Source organism: Psittacula echo (assembly GCF_963264785.1).
Source record: "Psittacula echo genome assembly, chromosome: 1".
Lineage (NCBI taxonomy): Eukaryota > Metazoa > Chordata > Aves > Psittaciformes > Psittacidae > Psittacula > Psittacula echo.
In genome coordinates this window covers 93047258-93063252 of record NC_137735.1, presented here as the reverse complement: position 1 = coordinate 93063252, position 15995 = coordinate 93047258, and the positions used below count along the sequence as shown (strand labels likewise).

The following is a 15995-nucleotide window of genomic DNA, read 5'->3' as shown; positions in this document are numbered from 1 at the left end:
CGTGGGAGCATAGCTGAGTGACTCATTCCCTCATTCCACAATTTAGAGCCTCCCCCCGTCCCATCTCCTTATTCCCAAAAGTGTACAGACACTGCAGCAAGAAAGGAGTCCTGCTGTATCTTGTAGTAATGGAAAATGTTTGAGACAGTCATTGCTGTCCCTTCTCTGGACATTTCAAAATATTTCTTACATAATTTGCTATCACCTGGACCTATTATTAATTTAAAATACCGTGTAATCCACTCCTTACGGCAGTTGTCCTTATATGTGATGGCTCCAGCAAGGTATTTTGACCAGGTGATCATTAAAAAAAGCTGTGCTCTAATTTAATTCTCCGTAGGATCAAATGGTGGTTTTAGTGAGTGTCGGAAAACGTTGTTCACTAGTACAACAATGCTTACTGAAAGGGATCTGTATTAAAATACTCACTGATCACCACTTCGCAAGCTCAGAATAACTTCCTAATTTTGGTCATAAATGCCAAAAGTAGGTTGCAGTCATACACAGACATAGAGGAAGATTCCCTTTTTATACAGTTTTCTGTTTATTAATCTTAGATATGCGTGCTTAGACATAAATTGCAGAGACATTTGCTCCACTTCTTGCTATTGAACCAACTGAATAGAACACATTAGGTAGCGAGTGAGCGAAACCAACTCACAAACCAGCTCAAACAATTACTTTTTTCTTGAATGGAACCATGCTTAAAGCCTATTTCAAATTTTATCTTCTCTCAAAGACCTGAAGTTGAGATGAAATTAAACTGAATACAAATGCAGCTAAAACTGAAAGACACCCCAAATGAAAATCTTACTGACTCAGTTGATGGGTTAAGTCTTACTACTTGATACTCATCTACTCTAGTGTGGTAGCAGACTAGACAGAGCAGTAAAGCATAGCTGTTGAGCTATGTTGAGTCATTTTTATGACTTTCTGCTGCAATATCTTTAGTGTACAAGAGAAATGCACATATTATTGCCCCTAGAAGCAGTTCCGACTGTTCTAGAAGGAAGAAAAACTTCCTTTTATCAGTCTGAGCTGATTGTGCTAGTGTGGTAGGGCCTTTCACTGTTTTCTGGCCTGAAATTAAATGTTTCAAGACATTTTCATACTTGAATGTACATGGCATTGCATTTCTGTCCTTTTTTCAACAGCTTTATTAGTTTCCAGTACTACCAAAGCATTGTTCCTAGCAAAAAATACAGAGAACACTTATCCTTGGTGATATAGAGAGTATCTGTGGCTACAGATATCTAGGAATGGTCCCATGAAAATGCCATGTAGATGGAGTAATTCATTGGCTAATAGCTTCTGGGTCTCGTGCTAATGTCGTGTTGTGATATTCATGTAGATAGAGATATACATACACATACTGTAACACATTAAGTATCTTCTGTTTTTATAAGGACATAGTATCTAGGCCAAAACCCTTATTTTAGACCCAAAGAGGATTGCAATACCAATGGAGGCTGTGGCTGCCACTCCTCCACAAATGCAGACTTCAGTGAAGGCACAGAGGGTCAGATGCCTGATGACATTTTTTCCATGGCATTCCCTCCAGCCTTACTAATCTTTCATCTAAGCTTTCCTTAGCCCTATTTATAAAGGGGAAATCTGACCTCTGTCCTCTGCCCCTTTTTCTTTGCCCTTGTTTTGCATTTCCATGTTTTGCAATGAAGGTTTCTCTCTTACCCACCAGCTTGTTTAGCTGCAGAGAAAGTAAATTCAGCGAGCTGTGACTGTTTTTTCACAATAGCATCTCAAATGCATTTTGCTGTCATGCTTTGTAAGAGCTTTCTTTTATACATATCACTTACTGATTTACTGAAGCAAATCCCCAGTTTGTCTGGAAACACCCTGCTGCATGCAAACATTCCCTAAAGGCAAAGTTAAGTGATAATTTTCTTTTTTTTTTTTTTAAGCAAAGGCTTACAATTCTCACAGTTATCTTCACTGCTGTGGAATGAGATTAAGAGGTAGAAAAAGTAAGAGCATTACACAGAGGGACGTATGCAATTTCGTATGCCTGACACTTATAGAAGGGCATATGTGACTTTCATGTACATGAATATGATCCACCAAAGATTTACCTAGTGCCATAGGCCCCTGGGACCTTTGATCTCCTAAATTTTTACCTACAGGAAAAGTCCTCTCTCCCTACATGTGTAAAATATTCCCAAAGTTTTTTCAATACAATGCAGAATTGCAGGCATCTGAGCAACAATAAATATTTATATGCAAACAAGCTTACAAAAAAAGAAAACTCCCACAGTCAGTACTTAAATAAGTTTCTGAGATCTAGAGTAACTTCTGATTCTTTTAGTGATTGATATCAACAATGCTGCAACTCTAATACAAAGGTTTCCTGCATTGCTAGTTGTGTTTGGGGTTTTTTTAATTCTTCTCTAGACTTAATTGCACATTGTCTTTGGTTGACATGTACTAGAATATTGGCACTCAAAAAAAATTACAGCCTCTGAATTTTGTAGCACATAAATTTCAGTCACCCTTGTAAACTAAGAAAGTGAATGCTACCACCCTCTTTTTCATCTTGAGTGAATTATTTTCCAGAAGACTAATGACACAAAATTAACACTGAGTAAAAAATTCAGGTTGAAGTAATAATGGATTATTAGTGGTTAGCTACTTGAAACGATCTCTAATCACCTACCTGCCTGACAGCCGTGTGTCAGGGTTCCTCATTACAATCACATTCTGTTAGACATTATCTCTCTAGAGAAGGTGGAGTACTGGAGTACAGATGACAGGAGAGTGCTCTTATCTAAAGGAAGTCTGAGAGACTCTTCCTTCTTGAAAAGATCACAGAGTATCAGATTATCTGTCACCCACTGTCAAATAGACTTGAAGCAAATGCTTTTCTTATTTGGACATAGTCATGACAATGTTTAGACACAGTTGTAGTGCATACTACTTTGACAAAGAGCTGAAAACAAGCTGATAAATTCAGTCCTAGGGAAATCCCAATGTGTGCATATTTGGTTTTGCCCTGACCCTCAAACAAAAGTTGACATTTCAAAAATTGTGGAATGGGAATACAATCAGGTTTTAATTTTACATTGTCAAAATGTTGTAGTCTGAAATTTGGTTACAATGAAACCTGTCAGTAAGTCTCAAATGTTTCATCCTAATTTTCTGAAACAAGTTAGATAACATGAATTCACATCACCACAACTTTATGCTAACTCCCACATTTTCCCCTAAGTGGAATGATTTCCCACTATCTGCACATCCTCAAATGGTTCTCAGGGCTAACCTGAATACTCAGAACTCCGGAAGATATAGTCCTTTGTGGAACCAACTTCAGTTATGCAGAGCATTGGGTCCATAATGCATTTTCCACAAAACAATACATAATTTGATTTCCTAGATTCAGAGTGAAGTATTTCAGGATAGCTCAGCAAAACAACAGTGTTGTGATTTGAGTTGAGCAAGAATGAAGATGTTCTTCTATATTACAAAAATGCTTCCTGAGCTGGTTTGGACAATCTGAAAAGTTCTTTACTGGTTAAGTACTCATCTCTTGAAATAACTGCCCTTTCAACTTTATTGCTGACTTTTATCCTATAATTAGAAGTGCAACTGTCATTGAAAATATATTGTTAAATTTGAGGAATAAATCATTGTCATTCACGAGCAGCAGTTCTGTGTTTTATGAAGTTTTTAATCCAGTAACCTAGGCCACTTTATTACGTTTACAGCTTCCAGAAAGGAAGTTATCATTACTCAGTGTACTGATATCTCTGGCATCATATTTTTTCCCTAGGGAATCTGTTGAACTAAATGAAAACGTTTGCTTCCAGAGAAAAATTATTAACAAACTATTGCAAGGAAGGAGAGGTAGCTGGGAAGAAAGTCTATCTATTGCCATACTTCTTTACACTGGATTTTCTGATGAGTGAATTGATTGAATTTTATAAATAGATAACAAATATTAATTATATTTGGATTATTTAAAACAAGAATTTCACTTGTCTGGGCTAGAAATCGTTCTGAAAACTTGATTTCTTTTTAACACCTGCTGCCAAAAATTTTACAGGCAATTTAACACATTAAAAATGTGTTGCAACATTTAATGAATGTAAAGAAATCAAAAGTGTGCTGTGTTCCTGCATCTTGGGTTTACGCAAGAGACTGTCTCCTGAACATTGAAACTAACAATACCTGGCTCTTGTGCCTGTGTGTCTTTTATCCCTGCAAATACTAAAATACAGACTAGTGACTTTTGACCTGTGAGCCAGATCACTGATTTTTAACCAGAATACAAGAGTCAGACCAGCTCTGACTCTTCCCTGCTCTCTGGAAATCAGTCATAGCTGAGGCTGGGAACTCAGGCAGCAAAATGGGGGAGGACATGGCAATATAGTGAGCCACCAGCGCCCCTTATGGGTCGTTAGTAAATACGACACAGACCATCAGGCTTAGATGGGAAATACGGATCTGTTCACAGATCTTAGTGGAACCTTTTTTTTTAACGTATGCTATAAGCTGTGCTGACTGCTGAATCTGAGCAGAGATAGGGCTTTCAGGTTTGAAACTGTAGATATAAACCTGTGAGGTTGAAAAGTCCAGATAAGGTATTTCAAGACTGTTTTATTGTTGGTTTTGCAATGTAAAAATAGGAATATTGCTTCTGTACTTTAGACATAAGCACCATATGGCTGGCAATATTTGCACAGCCAGTTTTCTCCTTCCCCTGTTTAACCAAAGCCAGAACCATGTAGTACATCATGTTAAGCAATGTGAAAGAACGGCTCAGATGACTGAGAACAGGTAGGTAAGTAATACAGAAGTTAAGGAGTAGGAAATCATTTCAGGCATATTAAATTGGTGGTATAGAAACTGAGATGGTATCATAATACAGGGAAGTTTTAGACTATCACTGAACTACCATTTCTGGAAGAAGCTGACTCTGGGCGGAATTTCCACAGTCTTTGCTATGCAAATATTATGGGGAAAATGCCTACTAAGAATTTTTTCAGTGACATTAGGGATTGCATACACCTAATTTTATAATAAGTCTGCAATGATAGTTCAAAACACAATGGTTTTATTTCTAAGCATGGAAGCAAAACTTAACACATCAAGATGTGGAAGAAAAAAATAAGTCAAGCAGACTCAGGCCTGGAGAAATTTTCAATGGCTTTGAAGGCACAGCTGTGCTGACAAAACCTTCTCATAAAGGTACAGTTATGATGACAAACTGAATTACCTCATTAGCACAAATAACTTCAGTAAACAGTATAACACATTTCAGCAAAATCTTTTTGTCACATTGATGGTATAACCAACAAAACTGTGCCCACAATATTTTGCAGGATAAGATAGCATCACAAACTTTCTTTTTTGGGAATTTTTTTTTTTTTTTTAATAGTGAAATAAGTTACAAAACTGGAATTTTGAAAAGCTCAATGAAAAACATTTAGTCAAAAATTTCAATGAAGTGTGGCCCTCAAATTGTAGTCTATTGCTAGTCTGTGATCTGTGAGGTACAAGCATAAATATTCTTTTTTCTCTTAAATACAGGAACTAAATTTTATCTTTTTTTTTTTTTTCTTATAAAAAGCAAGGGGAGAAAGATACAATGGAAATACAAATGGAATTTAGTTACTTCTTGTTGGTGGCTTGTGGGTTGAGTAGATTAAAAATGAGTTTGAGAATGCACGGGAACTAAACTGAAGTTACCAACTTTAGCTTTATTTATCTATTTTAAATACTGTCTACTGTTGGCAGCCTTCTAATTCCCAGTTACAGTATATACAAAACTTCAACACTGCCAAGAAAACCTTCCACCATCTGATGAGAGTGCTGACTGCTGATGGCTGCCTCATACCTATCAGAAATTATATATGGGGAGTTTTAATGCTGACATGGGCTGACATTGCCCTTTACTGGACATTCTACTTGAACAAACTTAGGAGAATATAGGTTCTCCTAAAACACACATTTTATTTAAAAAAAAAAAAATTACTTTTGTTCAAGGTCATGGTTACAGTGTTCTTTAGAGAGTAATCCTGACATGAAAGCAAAGTTCTATTAAGAAATAAGAAAGATGTGGAAGATTACATATGATCAGATTTGATCTAATAGTATCAAAAAAAATGGGAACTGCAAGAAAAGCGTACTAAAAAACAGTGATTGCTTTATGCACTTCCATAATGATGGATAGCAATGAAGACAAAGTCTGGATCCACAGATTGCACTGCAACTCCTCAAATGAATCTGTAAACTGCTTTTTGATGTCTAACCCATTCCACAGAATTCACTCTTACTAGGATTTGTTCCAACTTTTCATTCAGGTCTTTAGTCCTTAAGTGAGGGAAGACTGCATTTGTCATACAATGGTTTGATCAGCTCCAGTGGCCAATAAAATCATTTATAATTAGAACTATTTAGGTTATCCTGAAACAGGAGATTGTATGAGACAAAGTAGGTGAGACTGTATGAGACAAATGGGTTTTTATTTTTAATCATATGCAAAATTAATTCTTAAGCAAACTCTTTGTTAAGTTTATTTCTTCTTCAGTCCCTACCAGAAGATGCATCAGTGGATTATGATGCTTTTGGTTGCTGAAATATAAAGATGACTTCAGCTTTAGTGAACACGCTGATTTGTTCTCTTTGTTGCAATAAGGGACAGTATTTAACCTAAGGTTGCTGTTTTCATGTCTAATGAGCTACCCAGATACAGTCACAGTGAGCCAAAGCAGGCAGTCTCATCTGTCTGCACCACCATTACAAATGGAAACAGAAAATAGAGATACATTAATAAGTTTATCAGCATGGCTCCACCACACTCTTGGCCACAATAGTGGTAATCTAGGCAGCCACCAGAGCACCACTGCTTATTCACTTCAGTCCTTTAGAGTGACTTTTTCTCTCATGACGTAGGACTAAAGTCTGTTTAGAATAGTTTCTGTAGCTTTATTTTAAAAGTAAGATAGAAAATTACAATTTATAAAAATCTAAAAGGTAATGATTTCAGCTGGTATTGCAGTTTAGTGCTTCCATTCAGGTTCAGCACTGTCTGCAGCAGTTGCACACAAATCGGATTTCTCAGTGGAGAGCTGAGACTCATGAAGCAGCAGGCAAACTGTCTGAATGATTGTAGTCAGCTTTCAAAGAATGCTGAGTATTCCAGTCTTTATTGATAAGAACAGTAACAACTTCAATTTAAGTCCAACTGAATACATTAAGAGAGCTTCTATTGATTACAAGTGACTTTGAATCAAGCTCTCTGTTTCCTAGTTTATTTAATCTGGGTCCACTAACAGTATTGTTTCCCAATGAAATGCTCATCATGCCCTGGTAATCTCTATAGTTTGCTGAGCAAGTCCCTGTCTTGATGAGACTATGGCTTTTAATCACATCACTGATGCCACTGTGACACTGTACTGGCACATCACTGGGTGAAGTGACTCATAAAAAATAGTCAAACCGTTCTGAGTCATTTCTCTTCTTCAGAGCACTTTTTATTTTTTTGCAGGGGGTATTAAGTAACACTGAAAAAAGCTTTACTGCTTTTATCTGCTGGTAGTCTGGACATGAAGTCTGTCAAGTAACTGTTTCACACTCTTGGTCCTTCCGTGCCCACCTATTTAAATGGAGCACCTACCCCAGGATAAAACCACAATGGTGTCACAATGGCAGTTCTTAGGTTTTACAGGGGCCACACAGAAGGTACGATCCTTACACACAACAACTGCACAAGGGCTGGGGTGAGCCATGTTCTTTCCCCAAACTAGTATTTTGTCTATTTTTGTCTGAGTAGCAGAGTCAGCACTTTAGGAATGCCTATGTAATAGTTATATGTCTGATCCCTTGAGACTATGTCCGCAAGCTTAATCCACCTACTTAAATTTGACACAAGTTTGATGTTGACAGATCTTTGTGACAAAAAGCATTAAGTGACCATCCTCGTGCTCTTTGACGTATGAAAGTCACTTTAATATGCTGCTGTGACACAGAACAGATATCATACCTGTATCCATGATGATGCAGCTATAGGCCTGATTTCCCTTCCAGGTAAATGGGAGTAAGCCCTCTGGTCAGACTGTGTGAGATCCTGAATCCCTTGGCTCTTCAGTCCAGAGTCTTTTCTGGGTTGCAACCAATCTATAACTAACTGCAGGAGATATTAGTGCAGGAGATTCTCCTCTTCCCTTTTGTGAACATTCCAGCCTAGTGATGGTGAAATGTTGTCTTTAGAGTTTGTGGAAGCCCTGGTTTAATGCTCAAGGTAATTTCCTTCACCTATGAAAAAAAAAACCAAGACAACCAAACCAAACCGAGAAACCACCACTACTCAATTTCCAATATCCCTGAGAGTTCCTAAGCCTATCCAAAACAAACCTGGTCATGAGTACAGAACCACAAGGTGAGAAGGGTTATCCAGCCAGATCTCTTTCCCAGTATGGTTGCTGATAACCTGTAGCTCTCAAATGGTCTGAACTGCAAGTCTCCAGAATACTTTGCTCCCAGCACAGTATTAGAGTAGGACCTGGAGACAGTTTTAGAACTGCCAGCATGCCCTTTTATGTTTACAGTCCAATGTGAAAAGAAATATACATGATGTCAGGGAGGTTTTATGCTTGTTGCTGTCACAGAAGCCAGTGGAAGTGGGAATTTAGAGCCCTTGAAAACTTGCCACCACACAAACACGCAGCTAGTTCCCTGCCAAAGCTTCTTGTGGTTATTGCAGGTCGTATGTCAGTGCAGCCAGGCCTAAAATGGATTAAATTTTTAACATGGTTCTTAAGCAGTTCCATAAGTTTGGCACATAGGCAATCTCATGAAACTTTCTAAAGCTTAGTTATCTATATGCATAGCATAGCCTTATTTTATCTGAAAAAACTGGACATAGTAAACATGGAACAGTGATGGAAAATTGTTGGTAATGGGTCAAGTTGCATCTCCTGTTGATTTTCAAAAGTGTATGTGTGCATGTATAATTATAAATCACAAATAAAAGTGTCTTGGCTCTAAGTCCTCATATCCAATGTCAGACTGGATCCTGAATGCATCTCATGATATGACTGAGGCATGAAAGCATTTCTGGAGATGTTATCTAAGTGACAGTTGTGCTTTCACTTTACTTGCTAACTACACTTCTTAATATACTATCCTTTCTGAGTAGCCATGTGGAAAGGACTACTAAGTTAATTCCTTTTCTTGCTGTAGAATTATATATAGCCAGCTGCTTTATAAGTTTCACAACCAATGAATAACCAAGGTCTGTCTTTAGCATGACACAACCCACTGAAATGCAACATTCTTGGCTTCTTAAATAAAGAACTTTTAAAAAGAGATCATTACCTTCTGTCTTAGAAACTGTGAGGCAGATGTTAACTTCAGTTGCTTAGCGGAAGGCCCAGTTGACACTATGATATCAATCCAGCAGCAACTGGACCTTCAGCAGCTTCCTTCCCCTGAAGCATCATTACAACCCAGCAAATGACACTCCTTCTCCTAAGGGGCTGAGGAGTGCATGCAGGAGGCAACACTTTCTCCACCACTAGCCCCCCTGACAATGCTTTGACAGAGCACCATATTAGGCAACAGGACTATTGGGAATGGCATCTGGGGGCTCCAGTGAGCATGCCTCCTAGGGAAGGAGCACAACCATAAGCTGCTGGTTGAGTACACAGAGCCCTTTCCTGGCTGACAAGCCTGTTACAGAGGTCAGCCAGACAGGACTATCATTCTTTGGGGAGGTGGAAACTACTCGGTGCTATTAATGTTTTTTTTCCTGGCTGTCCTCAGGAACGGAACTGTAAGCCAAGCATGGATGTGAAAGGGGTCACACATAGCCAAAAGATTATGTTGAAGTACCTTCCATCTCTCTGCCACTCCCAGTGCCTAGAACTCTCCCGCTTGTTTTCTTCCTTCCACATCATACTTCAGGTCTCTCCTCTGGGCTCAGTTCTTGCCTCAGTTTTTCTAGCAATAGAGCAAACAGCCATAAATTACAGTTTAGGAAAGAAACTAATGACTTCTTGGTTTGACTTCAGTCATCATCCCATCACGGAATTGCAGAATAGGTAAGGTTGGAAAGGACCTCTGGTGATTGTCTAGTCCATCCTCCCTGCTAGGAAGAGGGTCAAATAGAGTAGGTAGCCCGTTGCATTGATCAAGTTTTGACTAGCTCATCGTATGCCTACATGTATGAGATGAAGTTCAGACTACAATAATAGCGTTTCCAGTCTGATCTGTGCTGTAGATTTTGACTAACATCGGTGCCTACTGATAGGTAAAACAGGACTGGAAAGGTGTCTGATTTCTGCCCAACACTACTGTGCGATGAAGACATGAAATACCTTTCAAAATGAAAGAAAACTCCAGTCAAGTGCCTCAAAAGGCTCATAAACCTTTCATATGTATCTGGAAATGGCTTAGTTTGCTGAGCTTTTGTTTATGAATTTGTGGCTTTTGCTGGTAAGCCAGGAGGAATTTCCTAATACAGTGTTTGTAAGAATACTCCCTGTTTCTAGCCATTAAATTTCAGAAAGTTAATTATACAGTCAATATTTTTCTGCTGTTACTTTTCCATGTAAGAAATAGACTTCCATGCCACAGTGATGTTATTTTATTCTCAGTCGAAGCAGTGGGAAATGTCATGGTAGTAAAGGGGATATGTGCCAAAATGTAATTTTTGTGGTAAAATTTCCATATGAAAAAAATCATATTTTTCTAGGCCACAAAGCAAAAGTTAGCATGTTAGTAATTAAACCAGAATAAATAAATTTCCATGAGTCTAAGTAAACCCATCTTATTGTTATCAGACTCTGTGTCAGACTTTAATATACATTCTTCACTTTATTCCATGTGATGGGTGCTATGACCAGAACCTACAGCACTGAGCTCTTTCCCTGTACTAAGGGATTGGACCCTCTACAAGGACTTGTTATAGCATACACATGTGGCTGAAAGTTCCTAAACCGTATCAAATTCACAGATTCACCTGAAAATTTCATTTGCACTAAAACTATTCCTCCTTTTTAAATATTGAATGGATTTATTAAGAATGAGAATTATGCTTTAGTTATATTTGAAGCTGAGTGCAAAGGAATAACCTTACTAGCATTTCTGTGTGACAGCAATAGAAACTTTATTTCCTAATTATGATCTGAGGTGAAGTCCTAAAGGTCAATACGAAAACATGACAAAAGTTAGTGAAAGACATCTACTGTTACAGTCAAGGATTTCAAACTTTTAAATCATTGCTTATCACAAGTAGTTAAACTATAAGTCATAGACTCATAGAATCATAGAATCATAGAATGGTTAGGGTTGGAAAGGACCTTAAGATCATCTCAATGCACTATCTCAAATAAGTATTACCATATTCAACCAGTCTAGAGTCTGAAAGGTTTTCCAGGTTGAAAATAAGCTTCCTTTACCATATTAAAAATAAATTTAATCTAGTTAATTTGTCCTTAATGTTTTTAGATTGGAGAACATGTCATCCCAGGAAGACAACATATAAATAGGATAAAAGGCCTGGTTTCTGCATCACATATCTGAAAAGGAAATAATTAAGATTAAAAATCATCACTGAAAGAAAAAACAAACATACTATAGGACCTACACAGAGCAGTTAAGCTGATTCTTTTGCTTTCTACTTGTGCTGAACACTGAACTCTAGATCTAATGGTATATTGAAAGTAAGATAAAGGTCTCTGGATTCTCTGTGCGTGATCATCCTCAGTTAATGTATCCATTACACTTCATGATTAAAGCCATAGCAGATATTATTCCAGTTGATGGAAAAATTACTTAAATATAGACTATCATGTGACAGAAGCATATCGATGTGATACATTTAAGAATAGGATCAAGATAAACTGCCTTAAACATGTCAAACCCAAACCTGAAATTCAGCTCTTACTCCATGATACTCCAGAACTGTCCTGAACTGGAATTACCAAAATGTCTGAAAAGGTACTGGGTATATGCAGATAGATGATCTGTGTGTCAGGGGGACACTATATTGCTCTATAGAACTACCTGACAGGAAGTTGTAGCAAGGCAGCTGTCAGTCTCTTCTCCCAAGTAACAAGTGACAGAACAAGAGCTAATGGCCTCAAACTGAGCCAGGGGAGGTTTACACTGGATATCAGGAAAAATTTCTTCACCAAAAGGGCTGTCAAGCGTTGGAACAGGCTGCCCGGGAAACTGATGGAGTCACTATCCCTGGCTGTATTTAAAGACATGTAGATGTGGCACTTATTGACATGGTTCAGTGATGGATTTGGCAGTGCTAGATTAGCAGATGGACTCAATGATCTTAAAGGTCTTTTCCAGATTAAATTATTCTATGATTCTAAGAGCTTTATATCTCCCCAGACTGAACAAGTTCAGTACTCTCTCTTCACAGAGCATAAGCCCTTGACAATATCACTTTGAAGAAGTCATGTATGGCATGTGTGAAAGCAAAAAAATATTTGAGAACTGCATTAAAATATTAAATGAAACCCAATTACATCTAAATTTAGCAAGTATATACCAAATGTGTGAAAAATATTTGCTTTTACTTGAAGCTCAATATCTGTCTTCTTTCCTTATGTTTCAGAGACTGAAACAGAAAGTGCACCACCACCTCCAGGTCAGTGTTAAAATACTAATTTGCACTGTAACACTAACAATGATTGCAGAAGACTAGATTCTGCATAGCCATAATATGATTTCTGTTCATTGTCCCTTTGAAAGTGAGAGAATAGTAAGAAAAGTGAAAGAGCCATCCTAAATAAGGTATGCTCACTTCACTTTGCCTGGATGTTGATTTTTCTGGCTCAATTTTCATTTGCCATATTTGTTGATTGCTTAATGATGCAAATGTCCTTCACAACACAAGAAAATTATGACTGCTTAAATTCTGTTTAAATAATGCTGTCTTATTTGATGCTGAACAGCATCTAGTTATCAAAATGTTCCCTTTCATTTTTACTTGAAGGTACACTGTGAATAAAGTTGACAGAATCAAGCATGGGTTTCATTTCATCTAATTTTAGCCATCTGAAGATTAGATATCTTGTTCAACAGTGTTTCACTTATAACCAGTGGGGCAGCTCTTGGGTCTCACCCATGTTCATCCAATGGGCATTTCTTGGATAACCTATCTAAAATGTCACTGGATGTCTATGTATAGGCAATTGCCCTGAGCAGTCTGACTGTCTAGAAGGGACTGGGTAAGTAACTTTCAGGAAGCCAAAGTTAGATGAGGTGAAACTCATTCACAAGAGCTAGGGCTTCAGGTAAAGCTGAAGCTCTGTGCAGGACTGCTACATTTTCTTTGGTGGAAACTGGAAATAGAGGCAAGTCTTTGCCTTGTTGGTTTGATTTGCATTGAGTAACTGAAGTTATATTCTCAGATGCTGGTTAATATGTATATACATTATGCATGTCTAACATAATCATTTGGTGAGTTGTATTCTTTATGTAGCTACCTAAACAGCAATATCAAACAAAATAAATACCTTTGGGTGTTAAACCTGCATTTACTTACAGTCTTGCATACTGGCATTTTATGAGTCTGATTCAAGACATTTTTGTTTAAGTGATACACTCTTTCATTAAAAAAATTAAAAAGTCTGGAAGTAGTACCATCTGCCACAAGGATTTTCATGTTTAAATAACCCATATGTTATTTTCATGTTAGGATGAACTCTTGCATGCATTTGTAAGAAAAATTAATTGGTATTTCATTCATGACGGTTGTATTTCTCTCAGTCATAAGATCTGCACAATTCACATAAAACTAATTAATTTCAACACATTGAGATCTTATGTGGTATATTTTGCACTTCAATTCATGTTCTTCATCAGTCTTAAGTAGAACTGAAATGAGAAACTGCTTTTTATAGGCAGAAAGGAATAGCATCTTCAAAGAGTTATATTAAAAACATCTATTTTCAGATAAATAAATTCTCCTTCATTTCTACGTAAGTATACAGAATTAGATATGAAATCACTCCTATAACCGCCTTCCTTTTCCACATACCTGTACTTCTTCAGTAAAGCAAGTCGGTTGTCCGTAGGCTTTTATGTTAGGCACAGACCAAACTGAGATTTTTCTAAGCTGGAAGTGCCAGTCTCTTCTCCCTTTGCCTGACTCAAGATACTGTTGTCTTGGATTACCAATTGCTATCACACAAAGAGGGAAGTTGGTTGTTCAAGAATCTAAATGCTATAATATGCAAATAGTTTATTGGACATAAGCAGCATCTTGAACTGCACCAGGAATTTTTTTGGAAGCCGTTCTAAGCGCTCTTTCTAGATCTCAATGTCAAGCCACCAAGTTGGTGTAATTAGCCATGATGAGGTTTTCAAATGGGATTTAGACGTAATGACAACTTCCAAGAAAAATGAATTCCCCTAATCCCAGTTCCTAGCAGGAAAGAAAAGTGTTACTGTAGGAAAACTCTCATTAAAAAGGCCAAGAAGGACAACCTGACAACCAGAAATATAGGGAATCCAGACAGAAGCATCCAGGAGTCTGACATGCTTCCAGAATATGGACTTATCTTCCAAATTTTGAATTTTATTTTTATAGTAACTGTGGCTTTGCACATGTGGGCAAGAAATCAGAATAAATATAATATCAACTGGCTCTCACAGATGCTTCCTCCATGTCACAAAAGTTAACTTAGCTTAATCTTGAAACTGACCTTTACCCAAACCCATATTCTATCAGGCACTTGACAGGTAATTTTGCCACAGAAAGTCATTGTTCACAGACAATAGAACATTGAGTGTTTTCACCTTTAAGACAGCATGGTTCATCCAAGGCCAGGTTGGACAGAGCCTTAGGTGTCATGGTTTAGTGGGAGGTGTCCCTGCCCATGACAGGGGAGTTAGAACTAGACGATCTTAAGGTCCTTTCCAACCCTAACTATTCTATGATTCTGTATGATTCGACAAGTCTCTAAGTAGCCTTGTATGCAAATTAAATGAGATAGGAAACCACAGAAAATAGGAACCCTAGCAAATCCTGAAATACAGAAAGCATAGAGATTTTTATTTTGTTGAAAATACAATCCAAGTTTTCTCATACTTGGACTCATACTTGTTTCTCATACTCATTTCTCATATGAGGTCTAAGATAATTCACATTCCCATGCTTGGAGTAGAGGACAAGATGGCAACTATTCCAATCAACTAAACTAAAAACAAATATCTTAGGAAAGATTATGATGATAATGATGAAGATGCTAAGCAATTACAAACACTCTCAATATATTCTGTGTTGTGAACTTTGTCTTAATGATAAACTGATTAGAGTGATGGAGCTCTGGATACTATTAATATTTGAAGTATTTCATGTCTGATCCGGTTCCATTCAAATTAACAGTATGTAACTTATTTCAAGGGCTTTTGCAAATAAGCCTGAGAACAACAGACTAACAATTCCTACCTCTAAAGCACCCAGTATTTTTCTTCCACTGACTACAAGAACATCAATCTTATGTTACTCATTCAAAACACAGAAAATGCATTGATATGCAGAGTTGCAAAATGCTTCATGGGTTTTTAACTGTATATTCCAACAACAGATATGTCAGTAATTTTTTGATTTTGGTTTTTCAATACTAGCAGAACGGAGAATATTCATATATTTTTTAATGCTGTGTAAGTTTTTCTCTTTACTTTAAGATCCTCTCAAAAATATACTTGTACTTCCTACACAGAAAAAAATACACCACAGGATGGTGGAACTGGAAAGGATAAAGGTAAGTCTGAAATCATATTTAAAAAATGGGCAGTAAAGAGAACATTCCTAAATGCTGTTCTGATGCTGGATTGCTTGAGCTTTAATTCAGAAGTTTGCCGCAGAAAGTGATGTTTAAGTGAGCCTGGAAGTTGACACTGATCATGCTTGCTAAAACTCTGATCCTATGCACATTGGTAGCTTTTAAATAAAGCAGACAATCTCCTACTGTCATTCTAAGCTGTTTCTATTCTAAACCAGAAACCTGAAA

At 37.3% G+C, this 15995-nt stretch overlaps 1 protein-coding gene across 1 annotated transcript in view; it reads left to right on the top strand.

Moving 5' to 3' along the window:
* MYBPC1 (myosin binding protein C1) overlaps window positions 1-15995 on the top strand; it is a gene marked incomplete at its 5' end in the record, with an annotated part of 76397 nt that overhangs the window by 8169 nt on the left and 52233 nt on the right. Inside the window, 2 exons of the mRNA XM_080628573.1 lie at window positions 12590-12622; window positions 15705-15746. Coding sequence (XP_080484699.1) covers window positions 12590-12622; window positions 15705-15746 — 75 coding nt within the window. The remainder of the gene's footprint in view (window positions 1-12589; window positions 12623-15704; window positions 15747-15995) is intronic.